General features: G+C 49.7%; 3 protein-coding genes across 20 annotated transcripts in view; 2 read left to right on the top strand and 1 right to left on the bottom strand.

Moving 5' to 3' along the window:
- Positions 1-3: 3 nt before the first annotated feature.
- APBB3 (amyloid beta precursor protein binding family B member 3) lies at positions 4-6,319 on the top strand. 2 transcript variants are annotated; one of them, XM_054489241.2, is made up of 12 exons: positions 4-382; positions 666-829; positions 911-987; positions 1,859-1,919; positions 2,081-2,227; positions 2,353-2,480; positions 2,878-2,992; positions 3,130-3,214; positions 3,486-3,569; positions 3,833-3,948; positions 4,083-4,274; positions 5,766-6,319. In XM_054489241.2, exons 1-12 carry the CDS (start codon positions 334-336, stop codon positions 6,000-6,002), a joined length of 1,455 nt encoding a protein of 484 aa, XP_054345216.1. In that variant the 5' UTR covers positions 4-333; the 3' UTR covers positions 6,003-6,319. The 2 variants fall into 2 exon arrangements, with proteins under 2 accessions (XP_054345216.1, XP_054345215.1); XM_054489240.2 differs by having other exon boundaries at positions 250-382; positions 2,857-2,992.
- SRA1 (steroid receptor RNA activator 1) lies at positions 4,138-14,145 on the top strand. Its single transcript, XM_054489243.2, has 6 exons — positions 4,138-4,274; positions 7,041-7,167; positions 7,323-7,448; positions 12,412-12,614; positions 13,421-13,529; positions 13,679-14,145. Exons 2-6 carry the CDS (start codon positions 7,107-7,109, stop codon positions 13,888-13,890), a joined length of 711 nt encoding a protein of 236 aa, XP_054345218.1. The 5' UTR covers positions 4,138-4,274; positions 7,041-7,106; the 3' UTR covers positions 13,891-14,145.
- Positions 14,146-15,015: 870 nt separating this feature from the next.
- Positions 15,016-21,369, bottom strand: part of ANKHD1 (ankyrin repeat and KH domain containing 1) — a 141,667-nt gene continuing 135,313 nt past the window's right edge. For all 17 annotated transcript variants that reach the window (XM_054489216.2, XM_054489217.2, XM_063665537.1 and 14 more), the window contains 2 exons: positions 15,516-15,686; positions 15,016-15,358 (listed from right to left, as the gene is read on the bottom strand). In XM_054489216.2, the coding sequence (XP_054345191.1) occupies positions 15,355-15,358; positions 15,516-15,686 (175 nt within the window). In that variant the 3' untranslated portion in view covers positions 15,016-15,354. The remainder of the gene's footprint in view (positions 15,359-15,515; positions 15,687-21,369) is intronic.

The raw sequence follows: 21,369 nt of genomic DNA, 5'->3' as shown, positions 1-21,369 counted from the left end.
TTCGGGCGCCTGATGAGTTCATAGTTGGGCCGTGGTGTCAGCGGTTTCGCTGGCGTTCGTGGGCCTCCCCCGGACCCACACACGGAAACACGCAACCATTCGGGGATCCAGACGCCCGTTTACACGCACCACCCCTGGGCGGGCTGTGCGGCTCAGGCCCTCCCCCGGGACCGGCCCGTGTCCCGCCCCGTGTCCCGCCCGGTATTTGTGCGGCGCCAGCTGGCCCGGTAGCCTGCGGCGCAGAGAGGCTGGGCTTATAGGCGCAGTAGCTCCAGAGGTCGCGCTGGGCTGAGAGTGCGGGCCGGCAGAGGCTGGCGGGGAGCAGCCGGGGTTATGCTGGGCAAGGATTACATGCTGGCCATCATTCTGGTCAACTGCGATGGTGTGCACGGAGGGGCCTGGTGGGAAGACCAGGAGCTGAGGGAGGACGAGGGAATCCGAAAGGCTACTCTGGGGCTCAAAGACAGGGTGGGGGATACCTCTGTGTGTAGGGACCAGGGAGCGAATGAACCCGATCTTTACATGTGATGTCTTCAAGATTGAGGAGCTTGGATCTTCAGCCTAAGAACTGACCCATTTTGGGGATGGAGAGGGGATTATGACAGCATGTTATTCTGAACTCACAAATCATATGCTCCCTCCTTTCTAATCCGGTGTTCCTGTAGATGACTTGTGGGGGGACCACAGTCTGGAGGGGGAGGCTGGCCTGCCTCCTGGCTGGAGGAAGATCCACGATGCTGCAGGTACTTACTACTGGCATATACCCAGCGGTAGCACCCAGTGGCAGCGCCCAACCTGGGAACTAGGAGATGCAGAGGACCCAGGCACGGTAGGTGGAGTGTGAGGAGGAGGTCTGAGCCCGTGTGTGGACCTAGGTCTGCTGTTAAACTGACTAACTCCCACTCTACAGGGAACGGAGGGGATCTGGGGACTGCGACCCCCCAAAGGGAGATCCTTCTCCAGCCTGGAGAGTTCACTGGACCGGAGGTAACGGGTGGCCCAGGCAAAATGAAAGGCTTGGGGTTCCATGGTGTTCAAAAACGCAGCTGAACCCATGGTCTGCTTTCCAGCCCAGGTTCTGGATTCCGTCACATGTTTTGGGTTCTGTTATGTTCTTGGCTCTGTCCCAAGTTCTTAACTGTCAGTATTTTGAGTTTTATCCCTTGTTCTAAGCTCTTGTTTGTAGCTACATGTTTTTCATATTCTTGGTCCTAACCTATCATGTTCTAGACCTTGGCCATTAAGTCCTCTGTTCTAGGGTCTCTTGTCCCACTTTGGGGTTCTGGTCCACATATTGGACCCTGTTCCATTTTGTGACTTTTATTTTTTATTTTTTGAGATGGAGTCTCACTCTGTCACCCAGGCTGGAGTGCAGTGGCACGATCTTGGCTTACTGCAACCTCCGCCTCCCAGGTTCAAGTGATTCTCCTGCCTCAGCCTCCTGAGTAGCTAGAACTACAGGCACACGCCACCATGCCCGGCTAATGTTTGTATTTTTAGTAGAGATGGGGTTTCACCATGTTGACCAGGATGGTCTCAATATCCTGACCTAGTGATCCACCCGTCTCAGCCTCCCAAAGTGTTGGGATTACAGGCGTGAGCCACCACTGCACCTAGCCTTGTGACTTTTATTCTATGTCCTGTGTCTGGGTCCTGTGTCCTGAATTTTCCCTCAAATTCTAAAGTCACACTTTATGTCACATTGATATGTCCTGGGCTCTACCCTGCTCTGGTTTTATATTTCTGGTGCTATATTCTGGGTCTTGCCCCTCGTCCTGTGCTTATCAAGTTGTCTAGGCCTCACCAGTGTCCCTACTGTAGGAAATGTGATCCTCTTAACAGCTCTGCTCTGTTTCAGTAACTCTCTGTCCTGGTATGGTGAGGAATCCTACATCCACAGCATGGAGCCAGGGGCTAAGGTAGTGACTTGGGCCTGAGGGCATTGGGAGGTCCCAAGGGAAAGACAAGGGTGGGATTGGACTGAGCAGAGGTGATCAAGGGTGAAGACGGAGTATGTATTGTGGCACTTGCCACCCTACTCCATCCTTATTAATTCCTGTCTCTTCCCCCAACCTGTCAGTGCTTTGCAGTCCGCTCTCTGGGCTGGGTAGAGGTACCTGAAGAGGACCTGGCACCGGGGAAGAGCAGTATTGCAGTCAATAACTGTATCCAGCAGCTGGCCCAGACCCGCAGCCGGAGCCAGCCTCCAGATGGTGCCTGGGGTGAGGTGAGTTGGCTGGGCCCTTCAGTGGGTTGGGCCCAGGGCCCAGCAGAGGTAGCTGTCCCTGAATTGCCTATTTCTCATGGCAATGACCTTTATCTGAGCTCTGGGCTGACCTCTCTCCTTGGCAGGGCCAGAACATGCTGATGATCCTGAAGAAGAATGCCATGAGCCTAGTGAATCCCCTGGACCACAGTCTGATCCACTGCCAGCCTCTGGTGCACATCCGTGTGTGGGGCGTGGGGAGCTCCAAAGGCCGGTGAGGATGCCTACATCCCCCAAGCAAGAGCTACTTCTCCCTCCCTGCTGCAGGCTGTGATCCCCACTGTGCTGATCCCCAGTACTTGAACCCCTGGACACAGATCCTCTGATGTGGACCCAGGACTGCTTCCCCTGCCTGGTCCAGCCCTGGTTGGGGAGGGTGGGCCCAGCTCAGCAGGGACAGATGGGGGAGAGTCCGAGAGGCTGGGCTGATTCCCTTCTGTGCTCCCACATGCTTCCGGAACAGTGACAGGTGAGTGAAAACCAGGTATCCTGAGCCCCATCCCTGACGTCCCTACTCCATCCCTGCTATATCCCTAGCCTGACTTTCCAGCCTCCTGCAGGCTCCTGCCTCTAACCAGCCTCTACCCCAGCCCCATCTCTGCCCCTGCTAGGGACTTCGCTTTTGTGGCAAGTGACAAAGATAGCTGTATGCTCAAGTGCCATGTGTTTCACTGTGATGTCCCTGCCAAGGCCATTGCCAGTGCCCTACATGGGCTTTGTGCCCAGGTAAGTGTCAGGGGTGGGGCAGGGAATGTGGGTAAGGGGTTGGGTCTGAAGCTTCTAAGGTAGTTGGGGTGGTATTGGCCCTTTTACCCTAATTCCCCTCTCTCCCTGTGGCTCATGCTGGCTTCATTGTGTTTTAGATCTTGTCAGAGCGAGTAGGGGTCAGTGGTGATGCCTCTTGCTGCTCCCCAGACCCCATCTCTCCTGAAGACCTGCCACGGCAAGGTATGGGGAGGGGAGACCTGCATTGTGGCATTGGGCTGCTTTGGTGCTGCTTTGTGGGGGGGGGGGGGGGCGATTTCTGGTTATTTAATACTTCTGTGGATAAATTTCTGAGGTGTCTGGTCTCAGGGATCCCAAGTCACGAGTTGGAGGAGCATCTATGAGCCTTTTCTTCTACCAGCACCAGCTCTGACCTGAGTCCTGGCCCAGTCAGAAGGGTGGGGAAAAGGGTAATTGAATGAGCTGCCAGGCCAACTTGGTGTGTATATTTCAGTGGAGCTGCTGGATGCAGTAAGCCAAGCTGCTCAGAAGTATGAGGCACTGTACATGGGGACACTGCCAGTCACCAAAGCCATGGGTGAGGACTGAGGGGGCTGCATGTGGTGGGCTGTGTGAGGCAAGGGGAAGGTGAGTGAGGTGGGGCCCATTATCATTTCTCAAGAGTCCTCCCATGGCCTTGTTATGGCCTGGGATCTACCAGCCTTCCCAACTCAGAATTCTAAGCCTTGCCCCAGCAATCCTATTCCCTATCTCTGAATCCCAAATCAGTGAGAGGGGGCTAGACACTCCCTGCAGACTCTTTCTTTTACACTGGGAGACACGCTGGGCGTGTTCCCCCAGGCATGGATGTGCTGAACGAGGCCATTGGTACCCTCACCGCCGGGGGGGACCGGAATGCCTGGGTCCCAACCATGCTCAGTGTGTCTGACTCTCTCATGACTGCACACCCCATTCAGGTACCAGAAGAGGGTGAAGTTGGGGGCTTTGGAGGGGTCAGCAGGGATGCTGAGGGGTCACTGCTTGCTGTCGGAAAAGTTAAGTGGGTCTGGCCCGTGCTTGGCCCTCTAGTGACTAGGCCTGGTGTGGGCAGGCAGAGGCCAGTACAGAGGAGGAGCCATTGTGGCAGTGCCCTGTGCGCCTTGTGACATTTATTGGTGTTGGCCGCGACCCACACACCTTTGGCCTCATCGCTGACCTGGGCCGTCAGAGCTTCCAGTGCGCAGCCTTCTGGTGCCAGCCCCATGCAGGGGGACTCTCCGAAGCTGTGCAGGCTGCCTGTATGGTGAGTCATGGGTGAGAATGGGTGGGTGGGATTGCCCTGCAGCTGCTCTCCACTGTTTACTGGGGCTCTGGGTCGGCAGCCTCTTCAGAGATCACAAACCTGGGCTGATTCTGGTTCATTAATGTTTTGGCCCTCATGTTGTTTTTAGTAAGTTTTAATTAGTTGCCAATATTTAAAGGCCAGGACATTTCACATAATAATCGCTATTCTTGTTTTTCTTAAAATATCAAGAGCTCTGGCACTCAGTTCACACGTGTAAATGTCAGCATGCAGCCAGAGTTGTGCAGAAGCTGTGCCCTAAAGAGTTGGCATTGTTCCTGTTTGTCTTATTTAGGTTTATTTCCTGGCATCTGTGGGCATTTGAGTGTGGGCTGCTTACACTTTGTTAGTTCAGTTTGCTCATTCATTCAGCAAATATGGGTGCCTACAGGGTCTGAGGCACCATAGTTGACCCTGCGAATTTAGTGCTGTAGAGGGCACAGCCCTTGCCTTCACAAAACACTTAGGATAGAGCCAAGATAGACCAGAAATAAGTTGTACACCACTGGTTGATGGAAGAGGTGGCCCCTTTAAGGGTCAGGAAGGGTACCTGTAAGAGGTGATAGAAAACCGACAGTCCAAGAGGGAAGTTAGCCAGGTGAAGGGGAGTGGGGCAGGTGTACCAAGTACAGGGAACCTTAGCTGTGAAGGTGAGAGATATTAGTGGATGAGAGTATCTGAAAGAATCTAGTGTATCTGGCATGCAAGGGAGATGTAGTGAGAGATGAGATCAGAGAGAATGACAGAAGCCAGCTTTGGGGGACCTCATAGGTCAGGGTGATGAGTTTATCTGGAGGCACTAGGAAGCATTGAAGCCCGACAGTGAAGTCAGGGTTATGGATTAGGATGACCACTTAAGCTATAGTATGGGTAAAAGATTTGGAGGACGTAATAGGAGGTAGGAAGGCCAGTTAGGACACCTTTGAGCTGTTCAGATGAGATGACTGGGAGCAGTTGCATTGGGGCTGGAGTTTGAGTTGTACACCCTTACCCTTGACTAGGGAATCTGCTTTGCCAGGGACTAGTCCCCACCAGTGAGAGATGGAAAAGAGGCAACATAGTGGTACATGTAATTAAGAATTTAGGCTCTGCAATCAGAGAGAACTAGGTTTGAATGCCATTTCTGCCTTTCTCTGGCTCTGTGACCTTGGGCAAGTCATATACTCTCTGAATCTCAATTTCCTCATTTGCAAAACAGGGATAATAACCCTTCATAAATAACTGAATTATACAAAGCACTTAGCAGTGTCCAGCCCGCCCTCCTTAAGTGTCTGATACATGTTTTATGATTTTGTTACTGAGCTATGTGGGAATGCTCTAGAAACTCCACATGTGGCTGACTACCAACCTTGTTATCAGACAGAAGCTTTAGCCAGTTCCCTGTCCTGCAGAAGCTTTCAGGGAGTCTAGAGGCAGAAAGTAGCTGGATCCTCACATTCCCATTCTCCCTAGGTTCAGTACCAGAAGTGTCTTGTGGCCTCTGCAGCTCGAGGCAAGGCCTGGGGTGCTCAGGCCCGTGCCCGCCTGCGGCTCAAGCGGACCAGCTCCATGGATTCCCCAGGAGGTCCCCTGCCCCTCCCCCTGCTCAAAGGAGGGGTTGGCGGTGCAGGGGCAACCCCTCGAAAGCGGGGTGTCTTCTCTTTTCTTGATGCCTTCCGGCTGAAACCCTCTCTGCTCCATATGCCCTAAACTTATCTGGGAAGGCTGGGGAAGTAGGCTCTGGGTCCATGCCTAACTCTGTACCGTTTTATTCCTCAAGGCCCATAGCCTGTCACCCCTTGAAGCCTTCTCTGCCTGTCCCTCTGATCCTTGTCCACCGTCTATTTATTGCCCAATTTATTGTTTATACGGATGACTGGGAGGTACTGCACCACAGTGTAGGACCCTGGCTCCCCTTTCCTTGGGTCCTTGTGTTCCTTGCCCCTGTCCAACCCTGGACAGTTGGCTCTACCTCAGTAATACTTTATAGCAAAATCAGTGCAAATAAAAATCCCTCAGTGACCTCACTGGATGTGAATATATTGGGCCTGGGACAGGGCTGGGGGCTAACAGCCTGTGTGAGATGAGTGTCTTTGTGTCTGTGTTTCATGTTGGTGGCTCTCTGTAGTCACATGACAGCATGGGTGTGATGGAGATCTGACTTTGTTCATTCAACAAACATATTTTCTAAGGAGTTCCATGTGCCAGGCACTAAGCTGGGCACTGGGAATGTAATAAAATAGTCAAGGTCCCACCTTCTAAGACTGTCCGACAGGGAAATGAACAAGAGTCAAATAAGACAGAAGATGTGATGTAATACACCTACGAAATCTCAGAGGGTTGTAGGGTTGTGGGAGCTCAAGTGAGACACTTAACCTGGCCTGAGACATTCCAGAAGGCCTCCCGCAGAACTGACATCTGAACTGAGAACTGAAAGAAGATGAGTACTAGTTAGTGAGGCTACCGGACGTGAATGTGGAGATTGTGCAGGGCAATGCAAGAGGAAGCTGTATAAGTCAACCTGGCTAGATCACAGCGGGGCGTATGTGGGGTAGGAGCTTCTTTGAACTTGCTCCTGAGAGGATGAGGCCTCCTAGAGCGCTGGCTCCTGGCCAGCAACCTCCTTTGGTGCCTTGTGACCAGGGCCCCGATGGTTCATTAGATGGAGACTTCGAGTCTTAGGGAGTTGCCGCAGGGTCCCCACAGCGGCTCCCGACGGTTGTGAACCAGCCACCATTCATCCTCCAGGGCTTCCGGCAACCCGCCTGGCCCTGGACGTGTCTCAACTGGCCCGCGTGAGGGGCCGCCCCGGAAATGACGCGCTGCCCCACTGGCCAAGCGGAAGTGGAGATGGCGGAGCTGTACGTGAAGCCGGGTGAGCGCAACCGGCGGGTTAGGGCCCTAGGTCGTCGCCCCGGCCTAGGCTGGGGGCGGTTGCGGCGCGGAGTATGGACCCTCTGTCTCCCCCAGCCCCAATATAAGATAACAGTGGAGTTCCGGGCTCGCTTCACACATCCCTCGCCTCCGCAGGCAACAAGGAGCGCGGCTGGAACGACCCGCCGCAGTTCTCATACGGGCTGCAGACCCAGGCCGGCGGACCCAGGCGCTCGCTGCTTACCAAGAGGGTTGCCGCACCCCAGGATGGATTCCCCAGAGGTGCGTGGGGCCCCTGTGCTCGGAGACTGACGGAGAATGGGGGGTGTAAGGCATAAGCCTGTTTGGAAGGCTTTTTTCTCTTTCTCGAGGGCTCCTTAAGGAGAGAGGTTTTGGGGCTCCAGTAAGGGTCTCAGGGCAGGTGCTTTTCCGAGCCCCTTCTCTGCTGCTCAGGTTAGTGGTGTATTGATTTAAAAAGACTATTTTTTTCATCCTAGGTGATCTTATCCAGACCCGTGGCTTTTAATATAGTTTTAATCCTCAAGTTATTTTTCTTCGTTAACTTATACCTCTTCCCAGAACCTTATAGTGGCATATTCATTTGTCCATTCTGTCTTCACTTAGGTATATGATAATCATCAGACTTCACAGTTTTTCATTCATTTAATCACTATTATTTACTGAGCACTTACTATAAGTCAGGCACTGTTTGAGGGCCAACTAGACAGCAGTGAGAAAGAAAAAAGATCTCTGCTTTCAGGGAGTCCACGTTGCAGCATTGGAGATGGGCTGAAAGATGAAATAGTGGTGAGGGGGCTACAGAAAAATAAGTGGTGATGTAATATTACTGGGTAACGAGGTGTCTGAGGGGCTGACATTTAAGCCACACAAAGATCATGTACAAAAGCATTCCAAGCAAAAGAAACAGCTGCAAAAGGAATGTTTGGCCAATTCAGAGACTGATGAAATATAGAGTGGCTGGCTACAGCATAGTGGGCTTTGTAAAGCAGGATAAGGAATTTGTATTTTAATCTACATAAAGTTGGAAGCCATTGAAAAGTTTAAAGTAGAGGAGAGCCACCTTTCCCCCCGAGAATTTTCCAAACCATTAAATGGGCTGTGCCGTGGCCCCCATAAAGGGGCTCAGGTTTGGTTCTTTCAGTGGCCCTCCATTCTCCACACCCTTTTTGCTGTAGAAGAATGATACAAGGCTTGGTTTCTTAAACTCAGCAGTATTGATAGGTTGTGGCCAAATAATTCTTTGTGAGGGACTTTCCTGTGTCTTACGTTTATCAGCAACTCTGACTTCTACCCAATAGATGTCAGTAGCATCCACCCAGTTGTGATAGCCAAAAGTGTTTCCAGACATTTTCCCTGTGGGCACTATCTTCCTAGCTTGAGAACCAGGGACTGATTTACATTTTGGAAAGATCACTGTGTCTGCTGTGTGAAGACAAGATTTTAGGGAAGTGGAAAGACAAATTACAGCTATTATGGTAATATAGGCAAGATTTAATGATTTGCATAAGGGTGGGAGTCGGTGGTAGGAGTTGGATGGATATGAGATGGAGAAGGTCAGTAGGAATGAGTAGATTAGGAAGAATCCATATAACTAAATTTTTTTGCTTGATATAAGAACACTGGGGGATAGTGGTTTTGGGGAGGGGGAGTTTTTTTGGGGGGCCATGTGAAGTTTAGGCTGTTACTTTTGGGGAAAGTTCTAGGCCAGAATTAGAGAAATAAGTCACCATTACAAGGATGGTATTTGATGTCATGGGCTTGAATACGGCCAGGGACACAGCCGTAGGCTACTCTAGCATTTCAAGGTTGAGAAGGAATCAGCAAAGGAGATTGGGAAATGGCCAAAGAAGAAAATAGGAGAGGCCAGGCGCAGTGAGTCACGCCTGTAATCCCATCATTTCGGGAGGCCAAGGTGGGCAGATCACCTGAGATCAGAAGTTCAAGACCAGCCTGGCCAACATGGCGAAACGCTGTTTCTACTAAAAATACAAAAATTAGCTGGGCCTGTAATACCAGATACTTGGGAGGGTGAGACAGGAGAATCGCTTGAACCTGGGAGGCGAAGGTTGCAGTGAGCCGACATCGCACCACTGCACTCCAGCCTGGGCGACAGAGTGATATTCTGTGACAAAACCAAAACCAAAATAAAAAAAGAAAATAGGAGAGCGTAAAGACATGAATCAATAGTGATGAATGCTGCTGAGACATCAAGATAGAGACAAGGGGCCAGGCGCAGTGGCTCACTCTTGTAATCCCAGCACTTTGGAGGCCGAGGCGGGTGGATCACGAGGTCAGGAGTTCAAGACCAGCCTGGCCAACGTGGTAAAACTCCGTCTCTACTAAAAATACAAAAAATAGTCAGGTGTAGTGGCGGGCACCTGAAATCCCAGCTACTTGGGAGGCTGAGGCAGGAGAATCATTTGAACCTGGGAGGTGGAGCCTGCAGTGAGCTGAGATCGCACCATTGCACTCCAGCCTGGGACTCCATCTCAATAAAAAAAAAAAGAGCGACAGGGAACCAGTAGATTTGACAAACATAGCAGTCACTCGTGGTCATAACAAGAGCAGTCTCTGAAGTAGTGAGAACAGAAACAGCTGGAATGGGCTGAGGAGAGAATGTGAAAAGTAGAGAGAGTGACTATAAAGAGCTCACTCAAATTCTGCTGTGGAGATAAGAAATGGGACAGTATCTGAAAATGGAATGTGAAGTAAGGGAGTGTTTTGATAGTAATATACTAGAGCATGTTTGTACACTAATGGGATGATTCAGTAGAGAGGGGGAACTGATGATGCAAGAGAAGATAGTTACAGTAGGGAAGTCTAGAGAATACAAGAGAGGCTGGGATGCAGAGTACAGCTGATAAGATGGCTTTTGATAGGAGCAGGAACCTTTTCATCTATTACAAGAGGAAGAAAAGTGGCCACAGATGCAGGTGGGTTAGGAGGGAAGATGGTGGTGGGAAGATGAGAGAGTTCTGTTTAATGACCTCTACTTTTCAATGAAACATTAGGCAGTGTCAGAAGAAGATAGCAGGGAAAGGAAGAGAAGTTCTGAAGAGTGGAAAAAATGAGCCAAAATGTCCAGGCAGTGTTTGGTACCTTTTAAAATCTGTGGCCATGAATTTAAACTATCAGCATGGCTCTGTTTTCCCTCCCAAGTGCAAGCAAGTTGGGTTTAACCAGGAAAGTGGGACAATGGGAGGAGATAAAGGAGGTAAAAATATTTATAAGGGGGTGATGTTAATGTACATTGAAATCAAAGTAGCTGAGCTGGAAGGGGTAAGGGGGTGATCAGATTTTGGAGGTGATAGTGTTGTGAACAAGGCAGGGGGATGAGAGGCTGATGTAGGGTGGGAAAAAATGATCACTGGAGGTGAAGAGGTCAACTGAAACACCAAATTATTAGATGAATTAATCATCCTTGTGGATGTTGGTACCTAAAAGTAAATTTTTGACTTTTGTTTTCCAGTCTTCTTTCTGTTAGTGGTTCCCATTACTAAAGTCAGAAACTAAGCGTCACCTTGACTTCTCTCTTCCTCACTCCCAATCCACTCCTGTTGCTACTTCCTCCTAAGTAAATCTCAGACTACTCCATTCCCCTCGTCTACTCTTTTACCCTAGTCCATGCCAGCGTTATTTCTTTCCTGAACTACTCAACCTTTCAACTGGTGTTCCTGCCACCACTGTTGACCTGTTTTCATCAGTTTTTCACAGAGCATACATGTTTAAAAATAAGTCTGGTCACATCACCCCTTGCTTTTATAAACCTGCAGTGGCTTCCCAGTACCATTGACTCAAGACCAAACTCTTCCAAAGCCCCGCAGGGTCTGGATCCTCTGCTTACCTCTCTAATGATAGCTCATACTACTTTCTTCAGTGATAATAATTTTTAGCCACACAGGCCTCATTCCTGTCTCTTGAACAAATGGAAAGTTTTCCTGCTTCTTGGGCACTGCTTTCACCTCTACCTAGTACATGTTCCTTCAACTCTTCATAGCTGCATCTATCTCATCCATTAGTTCTCAATTTAATAAAAACACCTAAGTTTGTACTTTTTGCTACATACTAGTCTAGCAGCGGTTTTTTGTTTTTTTGTTTTTTTTGTTTTTTTTTTTAAGAGGGTCTTAGTATGCTGCTCAGGCTGCTCTCAAACTCCCGGGCTCAAGCAATCCTCCTGCCTCAGCCTCCCAGTGTGCTGGGATTAGAGGCATGTGTCACCACACTCAGCCTGGACCTGTATTCCTAATCTTCATTGCAACCTTGTGAAATAAGTGGCATTATATACATCCCCATTTTACAGAAGAGGAACCTAAGCTCTGGTTGAAAGTAACTTGCTGAAAGTCACATAGCAAGTGAGCTCAGATAAACTTAAACGTACCTCAGAAGGCCTTCCTTGAACACTTAGTCTAGATAGGTTCTCCCATTTCTCTTTATTGCATAAACCATTTTATTTCTTGGTAGCATGTAACATAATTTAGTAATTTTGTGTTTTTTCCCCTCCCTCTAGAATTAAGCTCTCTGAGGTCAGGAACTTAATCTGTCTGGTTTACTTCCTCCTGAGTAGCCAGGACTATAGGTGTGTGCCACCACACTTGACTAACTTTTAAATTTCTTTGTAGAGATGAGGTCTCACTATATTGCCCAGGCTGGTTTTGAACTCCTGAACTCAGGTGATCCTCCTACCTTGGCCTCTCGAAGTGTTAGTATTACAGGTGTGAGCCACTGTGCCCAGGCTGGTTTACTTTTCTTTTTTTTTTGAGACAGTTTCACTCTTGTTGCCCAGGCTGGAGTGCAGTGGCACCATCTCAGCTCACCGCAACCTCTGCCTCCTGGGTTCAAGTGATTCTCCTGCCTCAGCCTCCTGAGTAGCTGGGATTACAGGCATGTGCCACCATGCCCAGCTCATTTTTGTATTTTTAGTAGAGACGGGGTTTTGCCATGTTGGCCAGGCTGGTCTTGAACTCCTGACCTCAGGTGATCTGCCCACCTCAGCCTCCCAAAGTGCTGGGATTACAGGCGTGAGCCACCACACCCAGCCACCTGGTTTACTTTTCTAATCTTCAGTGCCTAGCATATTGTCTGGCGTAGAGTGGGGACTTCATAAATGCATATTTTTGAATGAATAAGTTGTCTCAGAGAGTAGCCCTTCTTAGAAGGGGTGAATTTAGAGTTAAGCTTCTTACCCATTTAAGCCATGTTGCTTGATCCTGCTGTACCTTTTCAGTCCCCGCATCAGAGACTTCTCCTGGGCCTCCCTCAATGGGGCCTCCACCTCCTTCAAGTAAGGCTCCCAGGTCTCCACCTGTGGGGAGTGGTCCTGCCTCTGGCGTGGAGCCCACAAGTTTCCCAGTCGAGTCTGAGGCTGTGATGGAGGATGTGCTGAGACCTTTGGAACAAGCATTGGAAGACTGCCGTGGCCACACAAGGGTAAGCCCTGGCACATCAGAGGTTAGAGAGGGCTCCCATCCACAGCCAAATGCAGGAATGGTTCCCAGAGATAGACCCTCTGACCCAATGGACAGGTTCTTAATCCTTTGAGAGTTAGGGACTCCTTCAGAATCGCTAAGGCCTTCCCAGAGAAATGAACACAGGATTTCAGGAGCATTAACAAGACTTTTGAAGACCAATCAGTAGAAGATGCTGTGGGAACAAGAGTTGAATTCAGCTCCTATTAGTGAACAACCTGATTTTCTGTACCTCCATGCCATTCAGAGCAGAAGCTGCTGATTTTATTCTCAGGAAATTTATATTGTGCCCAGTTAGGGAAAAGAAACCTCTTCTAGCTATAGTGTTTTCTTAGTTCTTAGAAAAAGAGATCTGAAGAATGTCTTAAAAGAAAGGGAAAGTAGCATGGTCATTTCATCTCTTTGGCGCTTAGTTTTCTTTTTGTGAAGTAACGCTACAGGATGAGCTTCTGAGAGTCTGAGAAGCCCCTGAAATTTTAAAATTCTAGTCATAGGAGGAGGTGGGTTAGAAGACTGGTGGTGGGAAGATGAGAGAATTCCTGTTTAATGACCTCTACTTTTCAATGAAACATCAGGCAGTGTCAGAAGACAGCAGGGAAAGGAAGGTTTCATCAGTTTCTCAGTGGGGCCTCTAATCTTTGGGTAAAGAACCAGAACTCTAAAGTGTGGGCCAGAGAAAGCAGGTGCTTCCTATGTGGTGCTGTCTTCCCCTCTCCTCCCCTCATTGGGCTGACAGCACTGAATCGGAGGGGGGCTTCTGTCTCTTAGAAGCAGGTATGTGATGACATCAGCCGACGCCTGGCACTGCTGCAGGAACAGTGGGCTGGAGGAAAGTTGTCAATACCTGTAAAGAAGAGAATGGCTCTGCTGGTGCAAGGTATGGGTGGGTACTTTGGTATAGCCTAAATCCCTTTCCTGCTGTGGTTGGCTGTGCTGGAGCAGGTGCTGAGATTTTGATTGACTGGGAAGGGAGGAATGGAAGCTCTTGTACCACAGGCTGCTTGCTCAACCCCTGTCTCTCTTCAGAGCTTTCAAGCCACCAGTGGGACGCAGCAGATGACATCCACCGCTCCCTCATGGTTGACCATGTGACTGAGGTCAGTCAGTGGATGGTAGGAGTTAAAAGATTAATTGCAGAAAAGAGGAGTCTGTTTTCAGAGGAGGCAGCCAATGAAGAGAAATCTGCAGCCACAGCTGAGAAGAACCGTACCATACCAGGCTTCCAGCAGGCTCCATAGTCCTCGGTTCCCCAGACTAACCGGACACCATCTCCTATGCCTTGGAGGCCTTCTATCACTTGGCTCCCTTCTTACCACCACCAAGACTGTCCCACTGGGCCTGACCCACCTATGAGGGAAGAAGTCCCACCTGGGCCAGAGGGAGTTCATGTGTTACTCATAACATGCATTTCAATAAAAACATCTCTGAGGTGGGCCTTGGGTAGGAGAGATGAACCCTTCCTATGCCAAGCTAGTCCCCTCTGGTGTCCTCGACTGCCCTGCTCCCTGTGCATCTGCAAACCTCTGTTCTCCCTTCTCCATTCATCAGGAAGGGATCTGCTGGGTATAGTCAGACTACTGCCTACCTCTTTTTCCCAAATTAGACTGAAAGCACATCCTGTGCTGGGCGGAGCAGCTGTGTTTGGATGGTTTCATTTCAGCATGAGAACAGACTCAAATAGAACAGGGAGACTTTTCCCTCAACAAAAGGAAAGACAGTCCTATTTGCACTGTATCACCCTTGAGATACAGGTGTTACAGAGATTAGAACTACATTGAGTGGGGTTTTTGCTGTGTAAATCGAAGGAGAAAAAGACCAGATTACTGAGATTTGGGATTGTAACTCTGACTTGCCAAACAAGCTGCTGCCTCATTTTGGGTTTCAGTGTGAACTCTAAGGTCTCCTGTAACCCTTTGAGAGAGGTACTTGGTGGATTATCATGCTGTGGGAAGGGTACAAGGTTTTTGGTGATGGAATAGAGGAACTGGTACTTAGAGGTGGGAAGCAGAAAAGGCATGGGGAGAGACTGGGGATGGCTATAGGCTGGGACAGCACCTCTTTTCCAAGAGTCCTGCTTTGGAATGGATAGGGGAGGGGCTGCTGGGGGGCCTGGTTCCAGGAAGGCTGCTTCCTGGGAAGACAGGAACAGCCCTTGTCAGTGGCCAAGCTATTGCTGTTTATGGTTTGGAGGCTCATGTAACCTAACACTGTAGTGTGCCTCAGGTTCTAATTGCTGCTGGAAGTGGGCCTGGTGGGAGCTGGGAATGGATCTGAGGCCTCTGAGCTTAACCAGGCCTGCCAGGGCCCTCAGCTGTGTGGCTGAGATGAGAAAATCAGCATTGAGGAGAACACGAGCCAAGGCATTTCTTTTAATGTTTACTAAGCAGTCAGAAGGTGACTTACTCCATTCCCCAGTTCCAGCCCCTGAGCATAGAGGGTTTAGGGTTAGGAGGAGTACCACAGACCGAAGAGGAAGAAGAGTTAAGGGCTTGGCAAGTTGCCCACTCCTATCCCTGGTCTAGCTGCCTCAGAACTAAGGGAGGCCTGGAACTAACAAGTCACTCCCTTCCAGATTTGATGAGGCCAGCTGGCCTTTGGATGCCCCAGGAAGAGGTGGTGGCAGCAGTGGCATGAGGGATCCCTCTGTAACTCCACATGCCAGGTCATCTGCACTGGATTAGATGTCCATTTCAAATTGTGCGTCATCTGGAGAGAGAAAAGGCAGGAAGACAGGTTGCTGGTCTGAGGATCTACAGGCTCAGCATCAGTGTAGAAACCCCTCTTGGAACTGAACCCCCACACTGTGTCACAGTGGCATTTGAACTCAAAGGCTGGGACAATTCTTAATTCCTGCTTTCCTTACCGGGTATCTCTTCCTCTGTCTCCTGCTCCTTCAGCTCCTCCAGCTTGGAGAGAGGGGCTGTTGGAGGAGTTGTGACCCCGGGAATCTGAGGGAGGCAGCAGGGGGGTGTCCGGGCAATGGGTGAGTTCTTGCACTCCAGCAGGAACTTTCGGTCGTAGATGATCCTGGTGCCTGTCAAGGGGTTGGGACTGAGGTAAGAGTCAGGAGCTTGGGTACCGAGGTGACTGGGGTCCCAGACTCAGGCCTTTTGGGGCCTGGAGGTGAGGGTGGTGTCGAATTTCCCTGTGTATCAAAGGACATCTGCTCTGAAGCCCAGCTAGGTTCTCAGCAGACAAGACTTCATAGTGCTTAAAATCTTCCAGACCTAACCAAGATGTGGGTATAAAGCAAGGGGGCATCCCAGCTGGTATAGGCAGGGGCTTTATGTTTGGGAGAGCTTCAGATCTTGGCTCTAAGAGGAACACCAAACTTTGAGTTCAGGTACTTCATGCTGCTCCTCTACCACTCTGAAACCACCTTGCTTTGGTCTCACCAGTGAAGGTGTGACCTAGACTAACAGCCTCAGGTGGTTCAAGTGAAATAGCAGTTGTGAAGGGTTCCACCCAGTGCTGTCACCTGGGCTATCTCCTGCAGGGAGGAGAAATGAACTGTTCTAATCCTGACCCCTCCCAGGTCCTATAAGATTCACACTAGCTCAGAGGAACTTGGCCCGCATAATGTCCTCAAAGGGCCCTGCCCTGTTCCTCCCCTCCGCTTCCGCGTGGCAGGGATCCCTGGGTCGGGAGCCCAGCAGCTCGTGATCCCAGGCTGCTCGCCCAACCAAACAGACGCCAGCCAGCAGCACATAAACGGAGCAACTGCCCCAACTGTTCTAACTACTCCACTTCTCAAGACCCGGTGCTTCCGGCTGAGGTCACGCTCAGTGGGGGGCCCTGGCCCCTATTCCTAGGAAGGAAAGTCGCGAGGGGTAAGGAGCATGTGTAAGGCGCCAAGAACCCAGGCCCCAGTGAAGGATTACAGCCCAAACACCCGGAAGCTAGGCTCATGGCCTTGCTGCATCACTTAGAAGTTTTTGGGAACTGAGCTTCCGCTCCAAACATTCTCCCCCAAAGCTACAACCTGTAGAGGGGCCTGCGGACAAGTCTTACGCCTGTCCCTCCCCTACCCCCGCCCCGCAACAGCACGCAAGCGCTAATATGTCCGCAGCCTGCGGACCCCTGCCCGGCCCGCTGACCTCCCGGGGTAGTGGCGTATAGCGTGCCCCCCGGCGTGGTGCTGTAGCAGTCGGGCAGCTGGTCCCGGCCCCCGGGAATCGGGCAGCTAGTGGACGTTGACATAGCGAGCGGGAGGAGCAGCAAAGTAACCGCCTGGCGTTGAGGTCGAGGAGGGCAGCTCTGAGTCTGAGGCGGACTCAGCCGACCACGTGCAGCTGCTGGCAACAACACTAGAACAACGTCACGCCCAGGACGGGCCACCGGCCGTCACTCAACCCGACGGTCCCGCCCTATCTGCTAGGAAGCCAGCCCGGTTCAGAGAAAGCTGGAAATGCGTCCAAAGTCCCAGGCCCCGCACCGGCTTCCAGTTCGTGCTGGCCCAGCGCTGGCCAACCTGCCTGAGTGCTGCAGCAGCTCAGCTATTTACTGTTTATAGCTGGGAGCTGGGGGCAGGTGAAGTAGGGCAAGCGTTTTTATCCTGTATTAGTTCACCCATTCCTCGCCAACTTTTGGATAGTAAAGCACTATGATTAGCCAAAGTCACACATCTTGCAGGAAGGGAAGCTGGGATTCAAATCTGACTGCATCTGATTCCAGGACTGTGCCCTTAAGCCCAGCTGTGTACTGCCTCCCATAAACGGTAACAGTACAAGGCCGGGTGTGGTAGCTCACGGCCTGTAATCCCAGCACTTTGGGAGGCTAAGGCGGGTGGATAGCTTGAGCCCAGGAGTCTGAGACCAGCCTGGGCAACATGGTGAAACCTAGTCTCTACTAAAAATACAAAAATTAGCCGGGTTTGGCGGCATGCGCCTGAAGACCCAGCTACTCGGGAAACTGAGGTGGAAGGATAGGTTGAACCCAGGAGGCGGAGGTTGCAGTGAGCGGAGATTGCACCACTGCACTCCAGCCTGGGTGACACAGCGAGACCCTGTCTCAAAACAAACAAAAACAGTACAGGGTGAAACATGCCTTGATGGCCTGGAGCACAGCAGGAAGGGGAAGGTCAGGGAGCGCTGGTCATCTTTCTGAAGAAGTGGTACCTGGACTAATAAAAGGATGAGTCAAGTTTGGGGGCTACAGCTGAGGCATCACCAGTCAGAAGGCCTCCCCTTTGATCTCTTTGCCAGTTAACTAAGGAAAGGCAGGGGGCTAGTGAGGAGGGCTTGGTCTTTAGCAGGAAAGAAAGGTCAGAGAGTTTGGCCTTGGAGATGTCTTCTTTTTTTTATGTAAACACAGTGATATGACAGGCTGGAACAAGGTGGTGGGATTGGTGAAGATGTATATACACTGGAAATCTTGAATTCATCCGGCTGTCCTGTTTGGCTTCCTCAAAATCAATACTGCCTCCACTGTCCCTTCCCCTCACCAAAAATTAAGTATAGACCATCTGACTGCATCCATTTATCAATATTAACTCAGCTCTGGCTTCATCAGATTTCTCCTTAGGTCTGATTTCTTCACTCATTTAAAAAAAGATTGCTTCTCAGACTATTTATTTTCTGAGATAGGGTTTTGCTCTGCCGCCTAGGCTGGAATGCAGTGGTGTAATCTCAGCTCACTGTAAACTCTGCCTCCTGGGCTCAGGCCATCCTCCCACCTCAGCCTCCTGAGTAGCTGGGACCACAGGCGCCCACCATCACACCGGGCTAATTTTTGGATTTTTTGTAGAGACAAGGTTTCACCATGTTGCCCAGGCTGGTCTCGAACTCCTGAGCTCAAGTAACCTACCTGCCTCGGCCTCCCAAAGTGCTGGTATTGTAAGTGTCAGCCACCACACCTGGCCAGCTTCTTAAACTTTACTATGCATATAAATCATCTGGAGATATTGTTAAAATGAGAATTCTGATACAGTATTGGTCTGGGTGAGATTTTGGATTTTTTTTTTTTTTTTTTTTTTTTGAAACAGGGTCTCACTGTCACCCAAGCTGGAGTGTAGTGGTACAATCATGGCTCACTGCAGCCTCAACCTCCTGGGCTCAGGTGACCCTCCCACTTCAGTGTCCTGAATAGCTGGGACCACAGGTGCATGCCACTGTACCTGGCTAATTTTTAAATTTTTTGTAAAGGCGGGGTCTCACTATGTTACCCAGGCTGGTCTCAAACTCGTGGGCTCAAGTGATCCTCCCAAACAGGCATCCTCCCAAACAAGGATTACAGGCATAAGCCACTGTGCCCAGCCAATTGTGGATTTTTTTTTTTTTTTTTTTTTTTTTTGAGATGGAGTTTCGCTCTTATCGCCCAGGCTGGAGTGTAATGGCATGATCTTGGCTCACTGCAACCTCCGATTCCTGGATTTAAGCGATTCTCCCACCTTAGCCTCCTGAGTAGTTGGGATTACAGGCATGTACCACCACACCCAGCTAATTTTGTATTTTTAGTAGAAACAGAGTTTCTCCATGTTGGTCAGGCTGGTCTTGAACTCCTGACCTCAGGTGATCTGCCTGCCTCGGCCTCCCAAAGTGCTAGGATTACAGGCATAAGCCACCACACCTGGCTGATTTTTTTTTTTTTTTTTTTTTAAGATGGAGTCTTGCTCTGTCACCCAGGCTAGAGTGCAGTGGCATCATCTTGGCTCACTGCAACCTCTGCCTCCTGGGTTCAAGCGATTCTCCTGCCTCAGCCTCCTGAGTAGCTGGAATTACAGGCACCCACCACCACACCCGGCTAATTTTTTGTATTTTTAGCAGAGACCAGGTTTCACTATGTTGGCCAAGCTGGTCTCAAACTCCTGATCTCCAGTGATCTGCCTGCCTTGGCCTCCCAAAGTGCTGGAGTTACAGGCATGAGCCACCGGGTCCGACTGCAATTGTGAATTTGTAATACAGTAATGCAAATGCTTCAGGGCCTCAGAAACACACTTTGGGTAGCAAGGGTATGTATATTTTATTGTCCCGAAAAGGATTTTGAGTATCTTACAAAATGGTGCATGCCAAAATGAAGTGTCTTAGCAGTGCTGGAGGGTAAAGCTTGGGAACAGATTGTAGTGAATCATTTATGATAACTAACCTTTTATGCAAGGTGAGGAAGTGTCTGACAGGGGGAATGGGAGAATAGGGTGGAGGATGGTGAGATTTGAGGGTAGAGTCCAGTCTAGTGAAACCAGGTGGGCAAACGGGCGATGGCTGTGAGGATGGAGAGAAGTGGATGAGATTCAGATACTCAGAGGAAGAATAAAGTGATTGATTAAGAGTGGGGTGAGGGAAAGTGTAAACTAGGATAATTTTCAGTCTTTTGGCTTGAGAGTCTTGGTGGCTAGTAGCACCAACTAATATGATAGGGAAAACAAGAGGAGCAGCATATCTTATATGAGGGAATGAATAATATGTGTTCAGATGGAGCACAGTAGGAAGCTAGATATAGTGAAGCCATGGGGAGAACTCTGAGTGGCTCAAATTTGGGTGGTGTGAAATTCAAGAGTGTGGGGATGGGCTAGGATCGGTAGCTCACATCTGTTAATTCTGGCATTTTGGGAGGCTGAGGTGGGAGGACAGCTTCAGCCCAGGAGCTCAAGACTTGGGCAATACAGCAAGACCCTATCTCTATTTATAAATAAATAAATGTGGGATGAGATCATCTGGGGAGAAGATACATTGTAGAAACCTGGGCACATCAACATTTATTTATTTAAAAGGTAGTAGAGAAAAAGAATTCACCAAAAGACACTGAGAAAGATGAGTCGGAAATAGGAGAATCAGGAGAAAAGTATCAGAGATTTTCAAGAATGGTCATTGCTGAAGTGAGGTCTTCCTGCTACTAATCTCTACCACAAAATAATAGCCACAGTTACTATTACTATAATGACTACTGCTTGCAGCTAACTCTTCTGGAGTCACTGTGTGCTATAAGGGCTGGGGAATAGGTAGTTGGCTTTAGAGAGAAAGCCAGATTCATCATCCACGCAATCTGGATGAAGAAACAAGAATTTAAATCAGAGGGTCAATACTAATTACTGGCTGGGCAAGGTGGTTCACGCCTGTAATCCCAGCACTCTGGGAGGCTGAGGTGGGCGAATCACTTGAGGTCAGGAGTTCAAGACCAGCCTGGCAAACATGGAGAAACCCCATCTCTACTAAAAATACAAAAATTAGCCAAGTGTGGTGGTGTGCGCCTGTAATCCCAGCTACTTGGGAGGCTGAGGCAGGAGAATTGCTTGAACTCAGGAGGCGGATGTTGCAGTGAGCCAAGAAGGCACCACTGCACTCCAGCCTAAGCAACAGAGTGAGACTCCGTCTCATTAAAAAACAAAAAACAACTAATTACCTACTAGAATATGAAAGTGTTTAAAAAATACCTATGCCCAGGCCCCACCCCCAGAGATCTGATTAAACCTATAAGGAAATACCAGGACTCTGTTATCAGGCAAATTACTTTGGATTCACATTAATATACCATCAAGATAAAACAGAATGTGAAAAGTAATCACAAAATAGGTTTGCAAACAAGATCGTCTGATTCATGATCTTTTCCAAATTAGGGGTTGAAGCCCAGGGTCATGCCTTTTATTGGAGGTAGTCTTAACACACTTAAGTTTTTGATGCTTAAAACCACCTTTCTCTCACCCATTGCCTAAAGGAGAGGATGGAGGCGCATGAACCTGCCTGTTTGCAAATGACAAATCACTGAGGATAAATAGAAAATGC

This window comes from Pongo pygmaeus, chromosome 4 (genome assembly GCF_028885625.2).
Source record: "Pongo pygmaeus isolate AG05252 chromosome 4, NHGRI_mPonPyg2-v2.0_pri, whole genome shotgun sequence".
In the NCBI taxonomy this organism is placed as follows: domain Eukaryota; kingdom Metazoa; phylum Chordata; class Mammalia; order Primates; family Hominidae; genus Pongo; species Pongo pygmaeus.
This window is presented reverse-complemented; position numbering and strand designations above follow the sequence as displayed.